Genomic DNA, 19,033 nt, shown 5'->3' with positions numbered 1-19,033 from the left:
TGCATGCAAATTATTCTCAAATCTTAGCACCAGTATATGAAACTGGTGTATTCTGAGTTTTCAGTTCAAACTACTAATTGTGWGTAGACCAAGCYTAATTGTCAGCTTTCATTACTTGCTATGTGATCACAACTGAAGACACAGAAGTTCATAAATCACATCAGATTCTTAAATCATTTCAAATCATATAAGAATCTGATGTGATTTGTGAGCTTCTGAGTATTCTGAGTTTTCGTTTCAAACTATTAATTGTGAGTAGACCAAGCCTAATTGTCAGCTTTCATTACTTCCTATGTCATTACCATTGAAGACAAGAAGTTCACAAATCACATCAGATTCTTAAATGATGTGAAATTATTTTAAAGTACATAATAGTTTTTTTCCACCATTATTTCATGACATAGAAATGAAGAATTTATCCCACTAAGGATCAATGCCAAATATGACAAGTATTCATRGTGTACTTTTAAAATGGAGGGAAAGAATAAAGAACAGAGGCACAACAATAACAGCACAGAATGCATCTAAAAGAAAATAGCTTTCAGTTGATGTGCAACTATATGATTACATTCCCACCATCAGTCAAATCCAGCCCCTTCTGCAGATGTTTATTCTTTTCTCTCCTGTTTGGTTATTATGGTTCATTATGTTGAGGGACTAAGCTGATTGAAATGTTCATGGAGATGACTGCTGCAGTAAAATGCGTAAAAGAGGGAAAAAAAAAAAAAAAAAACAGGAATGCAGGGAGGGCAGGAGGAGAGGGAGCTTTTTATAACTCAGTAGCACTGATTGCTGCATCAGAAACAGTGCAAAAGAAAGGGTGGGGGGAGGCTAAATACATGGCTTTTTCGAACAATAATAAATCATACGCCATATATAGGCCAAAAATGAAAGAGGCTCTGTGTTCAGATGTAAACTTCTGGCAAGACCTGGTTTGTTGTCAGGTTCCCAGACACAAAATAGACACTCTGTTCACTTAGCATGAAGCCCTGCAAGAAGCAGGGAKCTCCAGAGACTCTTGGCTCTTCTCAAGTCTCATTAGGTCTGCATATTAATGACTTGCAGCAATAGAAAGAGGCCCTGTGGCAGCCTCCTCTTCCCCTGGTGCCTGGGTTTCCCATCGTTAAGGGCACAGTGACTGCAGCAGCAAGAAAATAGGGGACATTAACAGAGCAGGAGGGTGAGGCAGCAGTGACACCCTGCCCTGGTGTCTTCTAAGGCAGGGGTCGCAAAAAGAAGTAAAAAAAAAAAAAAAAGACAAGTGACAATATTTTGTATGACACAATTGTAGCAAATCTTTATATGTGACAGAGCACAAAGGCAACTATGGGAAAAAAACCCACTGTGTTGAACAAAGATGCACCAGACCTGTGGAGGCTGTGGTAGGAAAGAAAGCCCAGCATTTGTAGTGAAAATGCAGCACGAGGGTGAGTGTGAATTCTAATGCACAGGCTCTGAACAAATGTTCCTTTCAGAAGCAAACTGACAGTATGAGAAYTAAGACAGCAAGCCCTACATATGGGATAACACTGCAATGTGTGTATTTTCTAAGGGATTCACAGTCTCTTAAAGCCTTCCTTTCCTCTGTCAAGAAAATGTATTTAAAAAYACCTTATTAACATGGAGACCACTGGCACTATATGCTGCCTCAATTTGAATTAAAACTCAATCCTCCAAAAATGCTAAGGTATTACACATTCAGAGCACCCAGTGTGTCTCCACTGATCCTCAGCAAAAAAAAAAAAAAAAAAAAAAAAACACAGTCTGGCTGTCATTCATTCACTGGGTTCATTCTTTCCCTTGGGAACTCCCCCTTCACTTCCCATTGCCATGCCAGCTGAAGTGCCTACTAAACAAAATTGCTTAAAGCTTTGAAATGCTCTAAATCTGCCATAGGAAAAAATGTGCTATAAAACATACCAACAACTTTGTTTTAATGCACAGGAAGTTTTGCTACAGTGAATGACGCAGTGTAACAGACCAATCCCCACCCCCAACCAAATGAATAAAATAAACTGCCCCATGACAAAAAGAGGTTCAAATTTGCCTCCTTGTCCAGGTAACTGTAGCAGCAAGCTGACTTAAACCCAGCCTGCCACACAAGATGCTCACCTTATTTACACCTCTCTTGTATTATATTCCTATAAGTAACTCCTTCTAGTCTCCCTACTTAAAGATCCACTATTTCCATTCTCTTATCAGACTTACCAGAGGATTGACCTCGATTAGTGGCATCATGATCACTGTCTCCTTGCTCACTGTCTCCATGACCACTGTCCTTAGAGCTTACTATGTCTGCTTCCTGGAATGCAGAACTAGACACAGAAACATCTTTACATTAGAATAAACATGAAAGAGGAACTCATAAAACATTCTTCCGCCATCACATGGCCAAACACGGTGCTGCATTCCCCCCYCCCCAACTCCTGCCTGCTGCACGGCTTCCACAGAGGTGCCCTGCCCACCAGAAACAAAAAAAAAATGAGGAATTTTCAGACCTTGGGAGCCTGGCTGGAAAGGGACAGCGAGGGTTATTACTCCACCTGGGCTTCATGTAGTTGGCAGAAGTAATTTAGAAGCATTTATTTAAGCTGGTTAGCTGAATTTTAACTCAGTGAGACAACATTTTTCTGGGAGACCCTACAGAAGCATATTCATAAGTATTTGAAGCACGTTTTAGACTAACACAAACCGAGATTTTGTTCTCTTTTCAGTCAGTTTTGAAACCGGTTTAGAAAAGCCACAATTCAAACTCATTTAACGCATCCACTTACATTCGACTTCCCACTGCTTTACTACTCWGTTACATCTGCAGTAAACACATTTCTGCACCCCATTCAGACTTGCTAAAGCATGCATGAGGAAACCAAGGCTGCAGAGCTCCTACCTGTTTACTCGTCGGGGTCTGTCAACTAGATAACTGAGCTCAGCACGCTGATGTTTTGTCTAGGAAAAAAAAAAAAGAAAATATTTGGGAATTATTTTAACTCTTGGTATTTCTGTAACCAACAGCAGAAAATATACAAGGGAGCAGCTCACCCACTATAAATGGTAATGCTTAGCTGCAAGTAGGCCTGCAAAATCTGTTTCTAGAATGTAAGGGAGGGGGAAACAGGTCTTAGTCACACAGATGGGAAGGCACGAGGGGTTTTTTCTGGGTTTTTTTTGAGACAAGATTCTGACATTTTCTCACAGTGCACACTGTTGAGCATCACAAGGACTCCCACAAAACATTAGCATAACTATTTCTAGAGTTGTGGACTACTTAGATGGCACTGTTATTGTACCCTAAGGAAAAGAAATACATTGAGATACCCTCAAGTCATAAAAAATGCAAYAGAAGCCAAGAGTTTTATAGACATTTTGAGGAAAGGCCAGTATTAGAAATTTCACAGCAAAACTTAATGTTTCAGAACATTCAAACCACCTTTGTCAGACTGGACAACATTCAGATTTCAGTATGTTAGGGGAGATTGTGAGGTTTTTCACTAGTGCACAGGCAGAGAGGTTCTGAGAATACACATGAGCTAACCCAGTACAAAATGATTAATAGGGGAGTAATAGGGACACAGGACATGCTTTGATAAAAATTCTCTACACATGGGGTAACACAACATAGGCAGCATTGCAGGGGACCTTAAGTGTCAGTGTATAATTTTACAGAAACTCTTTCTTGCTGCTTTTCTTTGCAAACTTAGGTTTGGGGTTATAACAAGCTGGGCAGATAGAGCAAAGRAAAGTCAGTTATTAAACACTAATTCACAAATTAATTAAAGCACTGCTAACTGTGCTGATTGTCACAGTCTCAAAGGGGGTTTCCCCCCAAGTCTTACTTGCACATGCAAAGATTTCAGCAAGGCAAAAGGCACGGGTTTACAGTGCTGCTTCAGAACATCCTGTGATTACACCTCACGTCACTTCAGCCCTGTCAAGTGCAGAGATTCCGCGAAGAGCCGTAACCCCCCCAGACACACCTCTGAACCCGCAGGCGATCCACTCACAGCTAGAGCTGCCTCGGGGGGATTTCTGCAGCGATGCTGCCCAGCCGGGGCCAGATTCCTGCAGAGGGACCGGGGCGGGGGCGCTCGGGGGGGACACGCTTGGCTGCAACAGCTGCTGAGCCCGGGAGGGCGGGGGGAGCCAGCGGGGAGGGGGATCTACATCGCATTCCACTGTGACACTCCCGATCGTGTGTCACGAAGCTAAAGCCTCCCGAAGAGGAGAGGGCAAAGAGGGGAGAGATAGCGGATGGATTAAAGGGGAAAGGAGGAGGATGGGGAATGCAAAACGCCTTTCCCGCCGGGAGAGGAGGAGCGGGAGTTCGGGAAAGCGGCACGGGGCTGGAGGAAGGATGTTTGGGGATGACTCGGGGGTGAAGTGTCCCAGTGCGGGGGCTGGGGGGAGGCGGTGTGGAATGCCGGGGGAGGGGAGGGGGATGGGGAGTGCCGGTCCTTACCTCGCTGGACAAAATGCTGCCGTTGGAGATGATGTCGGGCTGCTGGTCGGCATAGCCGGTGACTATGGCCCCACAGGGGTTGTGCTCGGCGTCCGTGCTGCGAGAGGGGCTGCAGGGCTTGAGGAACATCAGGTCGGTTTTGGCGGACTCGGGGGTGAGGCAGACTTGGTAGCAGTAGTTCTGGTTGTGGTGGTGGGAGCCGAAGCTGCCCGACTCCTCCACCGGCACCTGCGCCGGGTTGCTGGGCACGTTGGAGCTCTGCACCAGCATGATGTCCGACTTGCTGAGCTTCTTCTTGCGGGCCCGCGCCTGCCGGCTGCAGCAGGGGCAGCAGCAGCAGCAGCCCAGGCAGCAGTCGCTGGCCAGGCAGGTGTAGATATTGAGCTTCTTCTCCTTCTGGCAGCGCACGGCCAGCACGATCATGGCCAGCAGAAAGATGAAGGAGACGGAGCCCAGGGCGATGATGAGGATGAGGGTGAGGTCAAGCGAGTTATCCCCCCCGGAGCGGCTGGGGCGATGCTCGCCGGAGCCGCCGCCGCCGCCCCCCGCGCCCGTSCCCGCGGCCGGGCCACCGCCGCCGCCGGAGCGCTCGCCCGCGCCGTCCACCAGCACCACCTGGACGGCGGCGGTGGACGAGAGCGGCGGCTGCCCGTGGTCGCGCACCTCGATGACCAGCTCGTAGGGGCGCTGCGGGTCGCGCTTGGCCGGCACCCTGCGGGCCGTCCGCAGCTCCCCGGAGCGCCAGTCCATGCGGAACAGCCCRGCCTCGTTGCCCCGCGCGATGCTGTAGGTGAGGCGGGCGTTCTCCCCGTCGTCGGCGTCCACCGCCGCCACCCGGCTCACCAGGTATCCCGGCTCGGCGCCGCGGGGCAGCGCCTCCCGCGCCGGGGTGCCGTTGCGGCCGGGCAGGGGGCTGACGATGGCGGGGGCATTGTCGTTCTGGTCCACCACGATGATGTGGACGGTGGCGTTGCCGGCCAGCGGCTGCGGCTCCTCGCCCGCGTCGCGGGCCTCTACCTGGAAGCTGAACTCCTTGAGCTGCTCGTAGTCGAAGGAGCGGAGGGCGTAGAGAAAGCCGTTCTCGGAGTTGATGGAGACGTAGGTGAAGACGGACATGCCCTGGATCTGGCTCTCCAGGATGGAATAGGCGAGGCGGGCGTTGGCGCCCTGGTCGCGGTCGGTGGCGCTGACGGCGTAGATGTAGGCGCCGGGCACGTTGTTCTCGCTCACGTACACCTGGTACACGGGCTGGCTGAAGCGCGGCGCGTTGTCGTTCACGTCGCTCACCCGCACCTGGATGGATTTGCTGGTGCTGAGCGGCGGCTCGCCGCGGTCCCGGGCCACCACSGTGAGCGTGTAGGCGTCGCCGCCCGGCTGCTCGCGGTCCAGCGGCCCCTCGGTGACAATAGTGTAGTAGTTCTTGAAGGAGCTCTTGAGGCGGAAGGGCGCGTCGCCCTGCAGCAGCTCGCACTGCACCTGCCCGTTCTCCTCCGAGTCGCGGTCCGAGACGCTGAAGAGGGCCACCACGGTGCCCGGCGCCGCCGCCTCGCTCACCGCCTCCTTGACGGTGGAGAAGCTGATCTCGGGTGCGTTGTCGTTGGCGTCCAGCACCCGCACCAGCACCTTGCAGTGGGCCGGCACGGCGTTGGGCCCCAGGTCCTTGGCTTGGACGTACACCTGGTACACGCTGCTCTCCTCGTAGTCCAGCTCGCCGCTCACCTCCAGGCGCCCGGTGCGCGGCGCGATGCCGAAGAGCTCCCGGGCGCGGGCCGAGATGTGGCTGCTGAAGGAGTAGATGATCTCGCCGTTCTGCCCCTCGTCGGGGTCCGTGGCGTTCAGCTGCAGCACCAGGGTGCCCGGCGGCGAGTTCTCCGGCAGCGACACGGTGTAGACGGGCTGCTCGAAGGCGGGGACGTTGTCGTTGGAGTCCAGCACCCTGACGGTGAGCAGGGCGGTGCCGGTGCGCTGCTGGGGCTGCCCGCCGTCCACCGCCGTCAGCACGTAGCGGTGCACCGCCTGCTGCTCCCGGTCCAGCGGCTGGTCCAGCACCAGCTCGGCGAAGCGGTTCCCGTCCCCCTGCGTCTGCACGTCGAGCGAGAAGTAGCTGTTGGGGGTGATCTCGTAGGTGCGCAGCGAGTTGGTGCCCACGTCGGGGTCGAAGGCGCTCTCCAGCGGGAAGCGGGTGCCCGGCGTGGCGCTCTCCGAGATCTCCACGGTGAGGTCGGGCTCCGGGAAGGAGGGCGGGTTGTCGTTGATGTCCAGCACCTCGATCTCCACCCGGAACAGCTCGAGGGGGTTCTCCAGGAAGACCTCCAGGTGCAGCAGGCAGGAGGGGCTCTGCTTACAGATCTGYTCCCGGTCGATTTTCTCGTTCACGTATAGTACCCCGGTTTCTAGGTTAAGCTCCAGGTAAGGGCTGCGGGAGTTGGGCGCCGTCTGGAAGCGCCGAGCCGAAAGTTTTGTAATGTCCAAGCCCAGGTCCTCGGCGATATTCCCCACGAACGTGCCATGCTCCTGCTCYTCCTGCACCGTGTAATGGAGCTGGCAAAAGGCCCCCTCCACCATCCAGAGCAAGGCAAAGAGGAATAGCACAATCATCTCCAAAAGGGGAAAGAGATTCCCCCCTCCCCGACACCACCGCTGCCTCCTCTTCCAAAAGCCACCACCACCACCTCCTCCTCCTCCGAAAACACACACTACAGTGTGTGTGTGTGCGCGTCTGTGTGTGTGTGTGCGCGCGTCTGTGTGTGTGTGTGTGCGCGCCTGCAAGCGTGCGGAGAGAGAGAGGGATCGGGGGAGGGGGGGAGAGGTTGATTTGGTGGGGGAGTGCTAGATACTATTTCTTCTGATTCATGTTAGGATTTTTTTTCTCCCCCATCCTCCCTCCTTTTTGTTACGGGTATTATTGTTTCACACGCTGACCAAATGAAGAAGACAGGCGTCCCCACTTCATCTGTGATCTTCGAAATATATGGCCAACTAAAATAGCTATTAGCCGGCTGTAGCTAGAGACACACAGTAGCCCTCTTTTATTTATTCCGAGAGTCTTGGCACTGCACCGCGGCAGCAGCAGTGGCGGCGGAGACAGCAGCAGCAGCAAATCCCAAGGAGGAAATTTTTGTATTTCAARATTGTCCTCGGTTTGTCTTCCTGATGGGAGTTGGAGGGTAGATGCTGCTGGAACAGCCGGTGGACATGCCCTCTTTGGATGCAAGAAAAAGGCAGAAAACCGCGAAAAAAAAAAAAAAATTAACCGCAAAAAGATTTCATATATTAAAAAAAAAGGCAGAGAGCAGCTTTGCTACCCAAAACTTTCATTCCCTGATGTCCCTGGGATTTCCTCTTTTTTTTCCTCTTTTTTATTTAAGGATTTTAGATTTTTCTCTCTTCAGTTAAATGCCTTTCCTTTTCTTCTTTTATTGCTATTAGTACGTTCATCATCATCATCACTCTGCTTTTACGGCGGTGCCGATCGAGGTGGGGTTTTTTTCCTCCTCCTCTCTTGCTGCTTTCGCGTGTAGCCCCTGTGTCTGTCTGTGCTGCTGCTGCTGCCGCCGCTGCTGGGCTCCGTCCCGGCTCCGCTGCTCTGATCTCTGCCGGCAGTTTCTGAGCGGGCAGCGCTCGGCTGCGCTGTTTTTGCGCAGCGCTCCGCTCCTGCCAACCAATGGGAGCCCAGCACCGCCCCCGGGGGCGGTGTTTCATTGGYCGCGTAGCGCGTCGAGTGCGCTGCGTCACAGCCGAACCGCGCAGGGAGCGCGCAGGATGCTCAGCGCGTTCTTTCCGCGGAGCTGCCGGGGATCCCTGCCTGCATCTCTGAGTTCTGTATGCCTCCATCCATCCCTGCATCCCTCCATCCCTCCATCCCTGTATCCCTCCATCCCTGTATCCCTCCATCCCTGTATCCCTCCATCCCTGTATCTCTGCCTGCTCCCCTCGCGGGGATCGGGGATCGGGAGGTGGCCGCTCGTCCCTGCGCGCACACCCACCCGCACCGGCTCAACGTAAACAGCCCGCTCCTTGGAGAGGGGAGTTTCCACCCAGGCAGCCGCCGCCAACTTTCCTTTCCAGTAACGCTTTTAGAAAAAGCGTAAACAAGGGGGAAGCTTGGGATTGTTATAATCGTTGTTCCTTTCCCCCCTCCCCGCCCTTTCCACGCCCCGCGGGCTGCCGTAGCTAATTGGTGTGTTCCACAGTGGAGAAAGTGCAACTTTCCGTCATTCATCCGTGCCGTGTTTCCAGCTTTGGCCAATTCAAACTATCACGAGCCTGCGCCTGTATTTTTCTATTTCCATTTTGGAATTTCCACTGGTGTAACAGGAGACYGTCAGGTACGATGGAAGAGGGAAAACGAGAAATGTTCTCTGTCATTGGGTACTGCGGGGGCGGGTGGGGCATCCCTGGGGTGGGGGGGGTCTGTCACGGAGAACCAGAGGAATCCAAGGGAAACGTGTCGGCTGTTGGTGCTGACTGACAGATCCACGTCCGTAAGGCTACCAAATGAATAAAAGGAATAAAAGACCTGTAATTCTTGCGGGGGTTCTTTTCCCCCTAAAAATGTTACTGGTTTTTGAAGAGCAACACAAAACAGGGATGAACAGCTCCTGCTCTGAGCCCATCTCTAATCCATCAATCAGCAGCGTCTCCATCCACACATCTCAATGAACTACACGYTTAGGCGGTGCGTTTTTCCTGCGAAAACGCAGGAATCGACATTAGGACGGCGAGGCAGTGGCACAGGTTGCTCAGAGAAGCTGCGGATGCCCCATCAGTGGAGGTGCCCAAGGCCAGGCTGGACGTACCTCTGAACAACCTGCTCTGGTGGAAGATGTCCCTGCCCATGTCGGCAGGGCTTGGAACCAGATGGTGTTCCCATCCCAAGCGCTCTGCGCTGTCCAAAGCCGGCACCCCCGCGGGCTCCAGCGCCCCGACCCGCCGGCGCGCCCCCGTCCCGCCCCTCCCCCGGCCCGGCCCGGCCCGTTCCGGCCGCTGTCACGGGCGGCGGGCTCCCCCCAGCGCCCACAGCCCCGCACTGCGCCGGCAGCACCGCCTCCGCCCCGCGGGGGGACACAGCGGCTCCCGCTCCGCGCCGGGACACCGCGCCCGGTCCCAGCCCCGCTCCTCCGGCCGTGCATCCCCTCGCCGCCCGGCCCCGCAGCGCTCCTGGGGCCGGCTGTGCGGCTGCGGCGGGCGGTGCTGCCTCGGGTGCTGCGGGAGGGGGGGACCGGGCAGCAGCAGCCGGCGAGGCGGTCAGGGAGATGCCCCCTCTCCCAAAAATTGCATCCTGTCCTCTCCATCCCTGGGCACTGTGGCAGCGCGGGGCGATGCCGGTGGGTGTTTTCCAGAAAATTGAACAATTTCGTCAGAATCCCCGGCTGCTCCCGCTGCCCGATGGATGCGGACGGGGACCTCGCTGCCTTCCTTTTCCATGCAGAAGCGCCGCCGCTCACCTGCCCGTCCACTGCCGCCAGCTCCCGGAGCGGACAGCGCAAATGGTGTCTCTCCGGTCCGGAGCAGCGGTGGATGCCCATAGGGGAGCAGCCACTGCCCGGCTCTGAACGCGACCCGGGGCAGCCCGGTTCTACCCCCACTGTCCCCGCCGCCGGAGCCCCCGGAGCGGCCACCTCTCCTGTCTTAGAGCAATGCGGGCGGCCGGGGCGCAGCGGGAGAAACGAGACCGTACCCGTGCCCCTGTCCTGGAGGGAGCCCCGGAGGTTGGGGGGACACATCCCCGGAGGCTGGGGGGACACATCCCCGGAGGTTGGGGGCACACATCCCCGGAGGTTGAGGGGACACACCCCCGGAGGTTGGGGGTACACATCCCCGGAGGTTGAGGGGACACATCCCCGGAGGTTGGGGGGACACATCCCCGGAGGTTGGGGGCACACATCCCCGGAGGTTGGGGGGACACATCCCCGGAGGTTGAGGGGACACATCCCCGGAGGTTGGGGNGACACATCCCCGGAGGTTGGGGGGACACATCCCCGGAGGTTGGGGGGACACATCCCCGGGCTCGGGGCGGTCCCCACGCACGCTCAAGGCACGACACCCACGCCAGGCTTCTGCAGAGCCGGCGTGATCCGGGGGGCAGCAGCCACGCGGAACATACACATATTTATATCCACACACGTGTACAGGCGCGGGGGGAGCCGCCTCCCGCCCTCCCCGCGGCGCTGGCAGCGGGAACAGCCCCGGGGATCCGATCTGCCCCCGCGATTCCGAGCGCAGCCGGGTCTCCATTTTGGGTCTCCGAGCAGCGCCTGGGAAGCGGCAGGGATCCGCGGCCGCCCTCCCGCTAATGCCGAATGACAAATCGCGCTTAGGCGATACATGAACGAGAAAATGATTTATGGATTTTCACGACGGTCTGAGCCGATGAAGGCGACATGAATTATCCATCCTAATGTGCAATATATCATTTTCTAATAACACTGGGTTAGCCCTAACGCTGTGCGCTGCTCCCTTCGATAGCAGGTATCGATTCGACGCAGTCCGAGCGCCGGCTTCCCACCGGACACGTACCTCCTGCAGCACCAGCTGAGAGCTGTGTATTTACCTCCTCCTAAAACCCAGGGCTATGGACAGACCCCTGACACTGTGGCCTTTAGTTTTTCCATCTGTCATCGTTTAATTTGGCAACTCCTTCGCCGAATGAAGACTAATCTTTCGTATCACTGCATTTCACTCTGTGCTGTGATTTGGAGAGGGAAAGACAGGATGCCAGGTTTGTAAATCCTCTGTGCTGACAGGGATGGCACCTGGGTAAGTCAAACCTTTCCCCCTGCCAAAATCCTCCTTGGCACCCCAAGTACAACGGGGCACTTTCTTGCAAGGAGAACAGATGCTAAATCATACTCCTGCTCACACAGATCTTCCCTGACACCTCCATTTACCAAATCTCACAGATTATCTTGAAGATAACATTTTTGCATTTAACTCATACACGGTGGGAGAGTGAATCATCGACACACTAAAATGAATGCCTGTGCATAAGAGGGGAAAGAGCTGCCAGATCTGGAGGGTGCTCAGCCCCAAGGCCAGGGCATCCCCTCTGCYCCAACCGAGTTCTTTCTCCCTTCATCACAGAGTTGTGGTGAAGTCATAGTGACATAAGCTATGAACAATCCCAATTATTTATCACAATGTTCCAGGTCCAAAATGCCACTTTCACATAAAGAAGGATGAACAGGTCCYGGCCTTCCATGAGACAGGATAAAACAGATGGGGAAGATGGAGGTAAAGGATTAACACATTCATTTGGTTTGTGGGGTTAAATAAGTGATTATTGGGGAAGATGTGATTAAATGCTTCATTTCTCATTAGCCAAGTGTAGTATTTCCATTGCTCAGACACAAAGGGAGGCACAGGAGTAAGGAAACATCCAGATGCTGTGTTCTTCAGAAACAATCACTATCCTAACCTGCACAATCATATCTTAGGGTGTAGAAAGCTAATCCCCGTTGTTTAGTTGTCACCAAAAGGATCTTCTGATTCTATTTTAGGTATTAGTCTTAGTTTCAGGTTGAGGAACATTGTGGCCTCTTTACTGTCTGGATGCTGAAAACACATCAAGAATTGGCCTTCCCTCTGCCTCAAAGCTCCTAGATTGTCATTCCTTGTTTTAATATTTATATTCTTGGTTTAAAAAAAAAAAAAAAAAAACAACAAAACCCACCCAGGTTCTCCCTTGAGAAAATAGCAGCTCATGGTGCAGGAAAGCTTACTGGAATCAACAATGGGATTAGGATTGTAAATAAGAAGCAAAAGATATCACAGTTAGAAAAAGCCTGCTTGGCTAGCAGAAAGATGTACATGTATAACTGATGGGACCATAGGATGAAATCCTGCTTCAAAGCGAAGTCGATACAGAACAATTTCACAAATTAACTAAGAGGCCCGATTAAGGTTATTTGTATCAGAGGGGAAGGTTCACTGCCACCACTGCCTCAATGGATTTCTCTCTTAATTGCCAGCTAGGAGACAAAACAGGAAGGCTAGACAATTTGGCTAATCAATAAAAAAAGCCTGTCTTCATGCTTGCCTGAGGAGCACTCCGTATGTCAGATCGATGCAGAAGCCACCAAAGTTCTCGCAGAGGTCACCAGTGATTAAGCCATTTTCTGATGGCTTTTGAACAACCCTGGAGACAAGCATCTGCCACACGGTTGAAGATGTAAGCAGARCTAGAGAGACAGTGTTAATCATCACCTTCACACTTAGGGCAGTGCTCCTGGTGATGAAAACAGCTCCTTGTATTTATGACCATCGCTGTTTTAATAAGCGACGATAAAGCATGACTTCATCTCATGCTCTGTACTCCACCAGTGATCAGATATGATGGAGCTTATCCAGCAGGTGCCAGGAGTCTAGAACAGAATTACAGTGGATTCATCCTAAAAGGAAACATCCTTTCTTAAGGCCACCTTCTGYCTCCTTTTCTCTGCCCCCAAACATTCAAGGAGACTACTCAAGCAGCAAGGAGCTGTTAAATGTGAAACATAAATTGGTACCGTCTACTGCTATTATCTCACCTTCTCCAGCTTTCAGAGTCTAACATAATGTTTATCACAAAAATAAAAAATAAAAAAAAAAAAAAATTCCAGCCTGTTTCAATGCTTCTGATTTTAGCTGATTCAAGTCTGCATTGAAATAATTACAGGAAAACTATTTTTTCATAGTTAAGCTCTGAACATTTTCTATCAGTCAGGCATTTTACTGCATCCAGATCAGAGTAGCCAAGGTCCCGATCCCTTCAAAACCCTTATTTCTGTATGCATGGTGTTACAGTAACATTTAACCTGATTCCTATAAGTTTGTCTCATGTCCCATTAATATTATCGTAATAATTAGTCACAAATCTGACAATCTTTAACTTCATACTTATTTGTCATGCTTCAGATTTGTTATAAACAAATGAAAATGAAATACAAGGTGATCAGTCAAAAAATACTGATTTTATGTTTACTTGCAGACAAAAGGAGATGTATCTAACTTACATCAAAGAAGATACTTTTTAACAAAAGACTCTTCAATATGGCAAATTACTTACCATCTAGCTAAAATTTTCAGAAAGATAGTTTACTCCATAGATAAAAACCTGGTATTCARTCAGATGAAAAGCAAAATATGATCACATTGATCAGGACAGGCATCATTAAGACATCATTTTCTCTATAAATTCCTATTTTTATGATATGGCTCAATCAGCTGCATCCATTTCTTTGAACTTCATCAAAATACAGTTGACCTGTATCTGAATTCAACCAGTGCTGCTAGGCTTGAATGATTTCCAGAGCAAACGAGGACAAAACTACAGTGGAAAACTCCAAGTTGTTTGAGACTCTATTAAGCTTCTTATTATATGCCCAAAGCCATAGGTAGATGTAGCTGCTCATGATAAAGAAAATTGCACTGTTGATTTTCTTTWCAACAGCAAGTTCAAACCTTGAACTAAAGCACCATTTGTTTTGAGGTTCRGCTTGAAAGCAGTAGTTCAAATATAAAACTTCTATTCTTAGACATAATACTGTATGTCTAGTACTTGGCAGAATAAATACAAAAAAGCCCTAAACTCGAGATTGTTTGCCCAAAACAATTTGCATTCTTGGGCCTCAGTGTTCCATGTATATATAATTTCCAGCATAATTCTATCATCTGAGTCATCGTGCCAACTACGCAGCAGATAACAATAGCACCAACTAGGAAGGAAAATGGCAAAGATGGCAAAAGAGATGTTATAATTATGTAATCACTTAGGAGAGTGTGCACATCTGTATTTTTATACCTATTCTAGGTGGAGCAACTTTCGCTACCAATATTCAAGACCGTGTTTTTTGAGTCTTCCCTTGGTAAGATCYTATACTCAGTTGCTTGTTAAAATTGCATCTGGCTAGGGAAAACTTTTCTATAATCTTACCTGCCTCAATGTCAGTATTGAGGAAATTCCAGTTAGAAAGCAGTTTAGTCACTTACGAAGCAATGATATTTTTTTTTTTTTTTTTTTTTTTTTTTTTTTTTTTTTTTTTTTTTTTGTCTATGCTAAAAGCTATTGCAATATTCAATTCAAAATCTTACCACCTCCACATTTTGGAATAGTGACTTTAGCAGATGGGGGTCTCAGGAGTACTTGTTGCCGTTCACAGGAAGATACACCAAAGGACTAAGCCCTTGAAACTTCTTTCACAGAAGCTGTTCCTTGAAACACTTCCGCAATCTCAGAAATTTACAAGTTGGTCTTTGAAAAATCTGTGCGAGACACCTCCTCTCACAACTGCTTAGTGGCTCGACTGCACGACAGAAGCTGTGGAAGTTCATATGTTCCACACAATTGCTGTGGAGGATGAGCACAGTTTTTCTCAGAACAATTATTTCTGGGGTTCTCCAGGCATTTCTGCAGAGCTGGAGGCAGATCTGAAGCATGTGCACACTTATCCATRCACCTGCTACTCCCAGTGTGGTGAGGAAGCAGGAGAAAGTGGAAAAGGAAAAGCATCTGTATAGAACAACATAGAAAAGCTGAAAAAGTTAGCCAGAATTACTAAAGGATAGTGAAATGTCTATAAAAGTATAAGCACAGTGAAACAAATGGTAGGAGAGAAATTTAAAAAAAAAATAGACTTAAAAGCAAAAGCAATCAGGCTATAACCACAAAGCTAAATACTCCATCAGACTTTTCAGCAGCTACCTAAATTCCTGCAGCCTAAAACCGACAAAACTTTCCCCTTTTATTAACAGGTTTTACATATGCATATGGAAAAGCTCCTAACAGTGAACTGTTACTTAATTAGGGGAGGTAGGAGTACTGTCTGCTATAGATTTCAGTGGTCCACACTCTATTCATTGTGCAAGTTGGGGCCTGATGTTGCTACAGTTACAGTTTTTTTCAATTAAAAATCAAACCAGAAGATTRTGTCCCTCACCAGAAGTCTGTGCAGCAGTGGGCTCTCCAGAGGCTGTGCCGGCCTGGCTGCTGCTGCCTCACAAAGCTGCAAGGTTGCTCCGATCAGCAGGATCTCACAGCTACAGGGCACAGGGACAATACACCTCACTCAGCAAAACTTTGGAATCGTGATGAGCAAAAGTATGCAAGTTGCATAATCAGRCTTAGGAAATGCTGGATTTCAAAGTTCCTGGCGTTGCTACTAGTGAGCCTGTGAATCGTGGTGATCTGTTACTAAAAGATCCTTCTCCACTGCCTGTCAATCCTGCAGTTTGTTTATTGGAATGAGGGACTCAAAAGGTACCAATTTACAAGTCTGTTTGAGTATTTGCTTTGAACAAGTGGGTTTGATTTTTTTCTTTGTTCTATACGCATATATATTATATCAGTTTTGTTAGAGTGCACAAATTGAAGTTATAATGTTATCCAACTCTGATAAAATCAAGGCATCACTGTTAACACTGTGGAGTTAAATTTATATTTTTTTCTGTGCATAGCCCAAGTTTCAAAGAGTTAAACATATTAGCTCCTGTCCCACAAAAGTCTTTATTCTGGAACAAGATCCTTTCCAGGAAAGCTTTTGTTGTTTGATCAGTGCACGCCATGAGCAGTGCTGCTGATGSTGCATCAGAGCTGGTTCATACCTGCAGCACTTTGTCTTCTGTTCCAGTGTACAGTACAGGAGGAAAGAAAGGAAAGGTCCTGTAGGTGAGGATGTCAAATACCCTTTGCTATTGTGTGTTAACATATGKAACATATGTCCCAGTTCCTTGGTTTGAAGAAATGCTATAACAGTGTCGCCAAATGTATTTTGTCATGAATGGATGAATACTTGTGAAGCACTTGGGTATGGTGAGAAGAGCTCCGGACGTGATAATTATTTTAGAGGAAGCGGAGGCTTGGCAAAAAATGGTCTGAAGAAGTCTGCAGCCACATGTGACTGTCTCCAAACATGCCCACAACAAGCTGCTGAATCACACCTGCTTCCTTTAATGCTGGTGTTTTCTCATTTTGCAGGCTTTACTAYGCAAATCTTTTTGAAGTAACACATGCATATACAATCATATGCATATGCTTACATGTAATTACACGTACACCGATGTTGAGCTTGGAGAGAAATGATAGTCCTGCAAGATGTGCAAGTGAGGGGAGAGGGGAATGTAGGGAATGTAGCTGCAACCAAGTTCAGCAGGAGCAGGAGCCAGTACAAATCCGATCCTCCCTCTAGCGAGAGTCTTTGAATTCAATGCACTTCTAAGCTCTCGGGAGAGGCTGATCAACTCAGCCACTCGAGACAGCAAAATGTTACGCCCATGAGTGGCAGGGTCACCCTGCTCAGCACGGAGCTGGATGGCCTTTGTGGCTGCTCCTCCTGGCTGCCAAGGATGGGAGCAGGGCACGGCTCCGCGGGGAGGAGAGCATCACTCCCCCGACAGCATCCTTTTGCTCACCGAGAGCAGCGAGCCGCAGCAGCTGCTGCTTGGGAAGGAATGGTCCAAGAAATCCTGCAGCTGGATTGCAAACAAACCATGTAATGTCCACGGAAAAAGAGGAGCTGGGCTTATTACAAAGAAAAGCAGCTATGCAGCGTAGCCTTGTGCAGTAATCTGCATTTCTGGGCCTCTGTCTCCAGAAGGCAGAGAGCTGACTTAAAGAAGTAATCAGTTGGGAAAAATATCACATGGGCACTGTGATAACTGTGTGAGCTAAGCACGAAAGAGATTTGCAGGAAAGGGAGGGAAAAGGAAGTGAAGACAGGAAAGACTCGAGTTGTGGGAAGTGTTAAATGGAAGCATGAGCCATGTAAATGTGATTTAGGGTAGAGTGGGAAGATGTCAGGAATGCTGTAGGAAGGCTTGGATTTTCTTAGCTCTGAAAAGCATTCGAGAGTTTGCTGGCTTTCAGTGCTTCTCATAGATTTCCCTGTAATTGGGGGAAACTTGGTGAAAGGGGATCATTKCTTCCTGTAAGAGGCAGTGTCAAGAGCAGACTGGGATATTTTGGAACAACTTGCTGCTATTACTGRTTGTGCTCTATTTCTGGCTTTAACTGGAAAAGCTTCCCCTGGAAGAATGTATTAGGAAGTTGTCTGCAGCTCTCCCTTGCTGCTGTAATGCTGGGCAGCAGGCATCTGGGGAGCACTTGTGTCCCCCAGTTTCCACCATTSTCCAGTTTCTAAGAAACTGGAGCTGACCAGGAAATGAGGTTACAACATTCAGTTTGCTGGAATGAAAGGATATAGACATTTGACCCTTTGCTGTATTTTGCTCAGTACAGAGAGGAACRAAAGCACAATTAGGAAGGAAGAAATAGCCTTTATGGCATGACCAAAGTGCTGATAAATAGCTTCAGAAATGCAGTTCGTGTTGCAAGCCAAGATAGAAAATCCAAATAATAGTTGTATACATTGATTTAGCAATCTAACTCTAGGCTTACAGGACAGTACTGAAGAATATTAAGTGAAAATCCTTGACCAGAATTCAGAAAATTATAGCATTATCAGAAGTCCTTTATCTACAGAACTGTAATATATAAAACTGTAAATTTTAATGTCCCTTTTTTAGAATTTTCAGTGGGTAATAAATAACCACCTTATGTTGTGGTCTCTGTAGGTAGAGGGAGAATAATACCCAAATGACAATCTAATCTGAGAAATCAGAAAAAAATTGGCTGTAAAAGAAAATGTATGTAGCTAACTGTATTTTTTTTTCTGCCAAAATGAGCTTTATGGGTAATGAAGTGATACTTCAAATTTCTAGAGGTGTTTTCTATAATAAAATAGCTTCTAGAGCTTATGTGGGGCTTTTAGGGAATGGCAGAAATTGCTGTTTGATGCAGTACCAACGTTAGAAGACAGGATTTTGCTCTTGCTTTGCTAGTGGTGGTGCTTTCCTTTTCCCTTCCTCAGTATAATAGGTATAATGGGCATAATATTTCTCCCCTGTGAAAAAAGTGAATTAGGTCCATGAGAAAGAAGATTCCATACAGGAGCTGGACTTCATTTTTGCACATGAGCCTAATCTGAGAAGGTTTCTCTTTAAGCTTGCCTACTGAAATGAGATAGAAGCAGAAATGTGTTCTCTGGGAATCCTAACAGCAGAAGTTTGGGAGATTTTTGTAGTAACTTGGTGTGGTTTGGCAGTATGAAAAATGCAGTGCTAGAGCTTCCAGTGCTGCATCAAAAATGCTGTGGCCAAGCCAAAATCCAGCCTGGTATAAACACATTTGGCTTATTTAAATGTCTTCAGAATACAGAGAAGTTAAATTTGTAGTGGCATTTGTGCTGCTTGTCCCCTGCATGCTGGATCATGTCTGTCATCTGTCTYGAGGTGGAAGAAGCCAGTAGATGCTCCGTATTGCTTGATTTGTCTAATCTGCTACGACTGGGACTGTTTGATAATTTGGAATCTGATACCCCTTGTCCAGCTTGTCCATTCCTGGGTAATACGATAGCATGGCTATGATTCTAGCTATTCATGGAGAGATGTTAATCAATTCTTATCAATCTAAAGAAACCTAACATAAATTTGTTAAAACACTTATAAAATTAAAATAGAGGTTTCCTTTGTACCATTTGGTTGCCAAGTGGGCATTAGGCAATAATAGCTTTCAATCTGTGAGAGTGATAAGAAAAAAATTAC

General features: G+C 48.9%; 1 protein-coding gene across 3 annotated transcripts in view; it reads right to left on the bottom strand.

The window, feature by feature from the left end:
* The window catches only part of PCDH10 (protocadherin 10), a 32,934-nt gene extending 25,655 nt beyond the window's left edge, over window positions 1-7,279 (bottom strand). For all 3 annotated transcript variants that reach the window (XM_057381800.1, XM_057381801.1, XM_057381802.1), the window contains exons 1-3: window positions 4,457-7,279; window positions 2,888-2,946; window positions 2,209-2,315 (exon numbers count right to left, since the gene is read on the bottom strand). In XM_057381800.1, coding sequence (XP_057237783.1) covers window positions 2,209-2,315; window positions 2,888-2,946; window positions 4,457-7,054 — 2,764 coding nt within the window. In that variant the 5' untranslated portion in view covers window positions 7,055-7,279. The remainder of the gene's footprint in view (window positions 1-2,208; window positions 2,316-2,887; window positions 2,947-4,456) is intronic.
* Between the last annotated feature and the right edge of the window lie 11,754 nt (window positions 7,280-19,033).

This window comes from Malurus melanocephalus, unplaced genomic scaffold, assembly GCF_030028575.1.
Source record: "Malurus melanocephalus ecotype Western Australia unplaced genomic scaffold, MMel_1.1 scaffold_531, whole genome shotgun sequence".
NCBI lineage: Eukaryota > Metazoa > Chordata > Aves > Passeriformes > Maluridae > Malurus > Malurus melanocephalus.
This window is presented reverse-complemented; position numbering and strand designations above follow the sequence as displayed.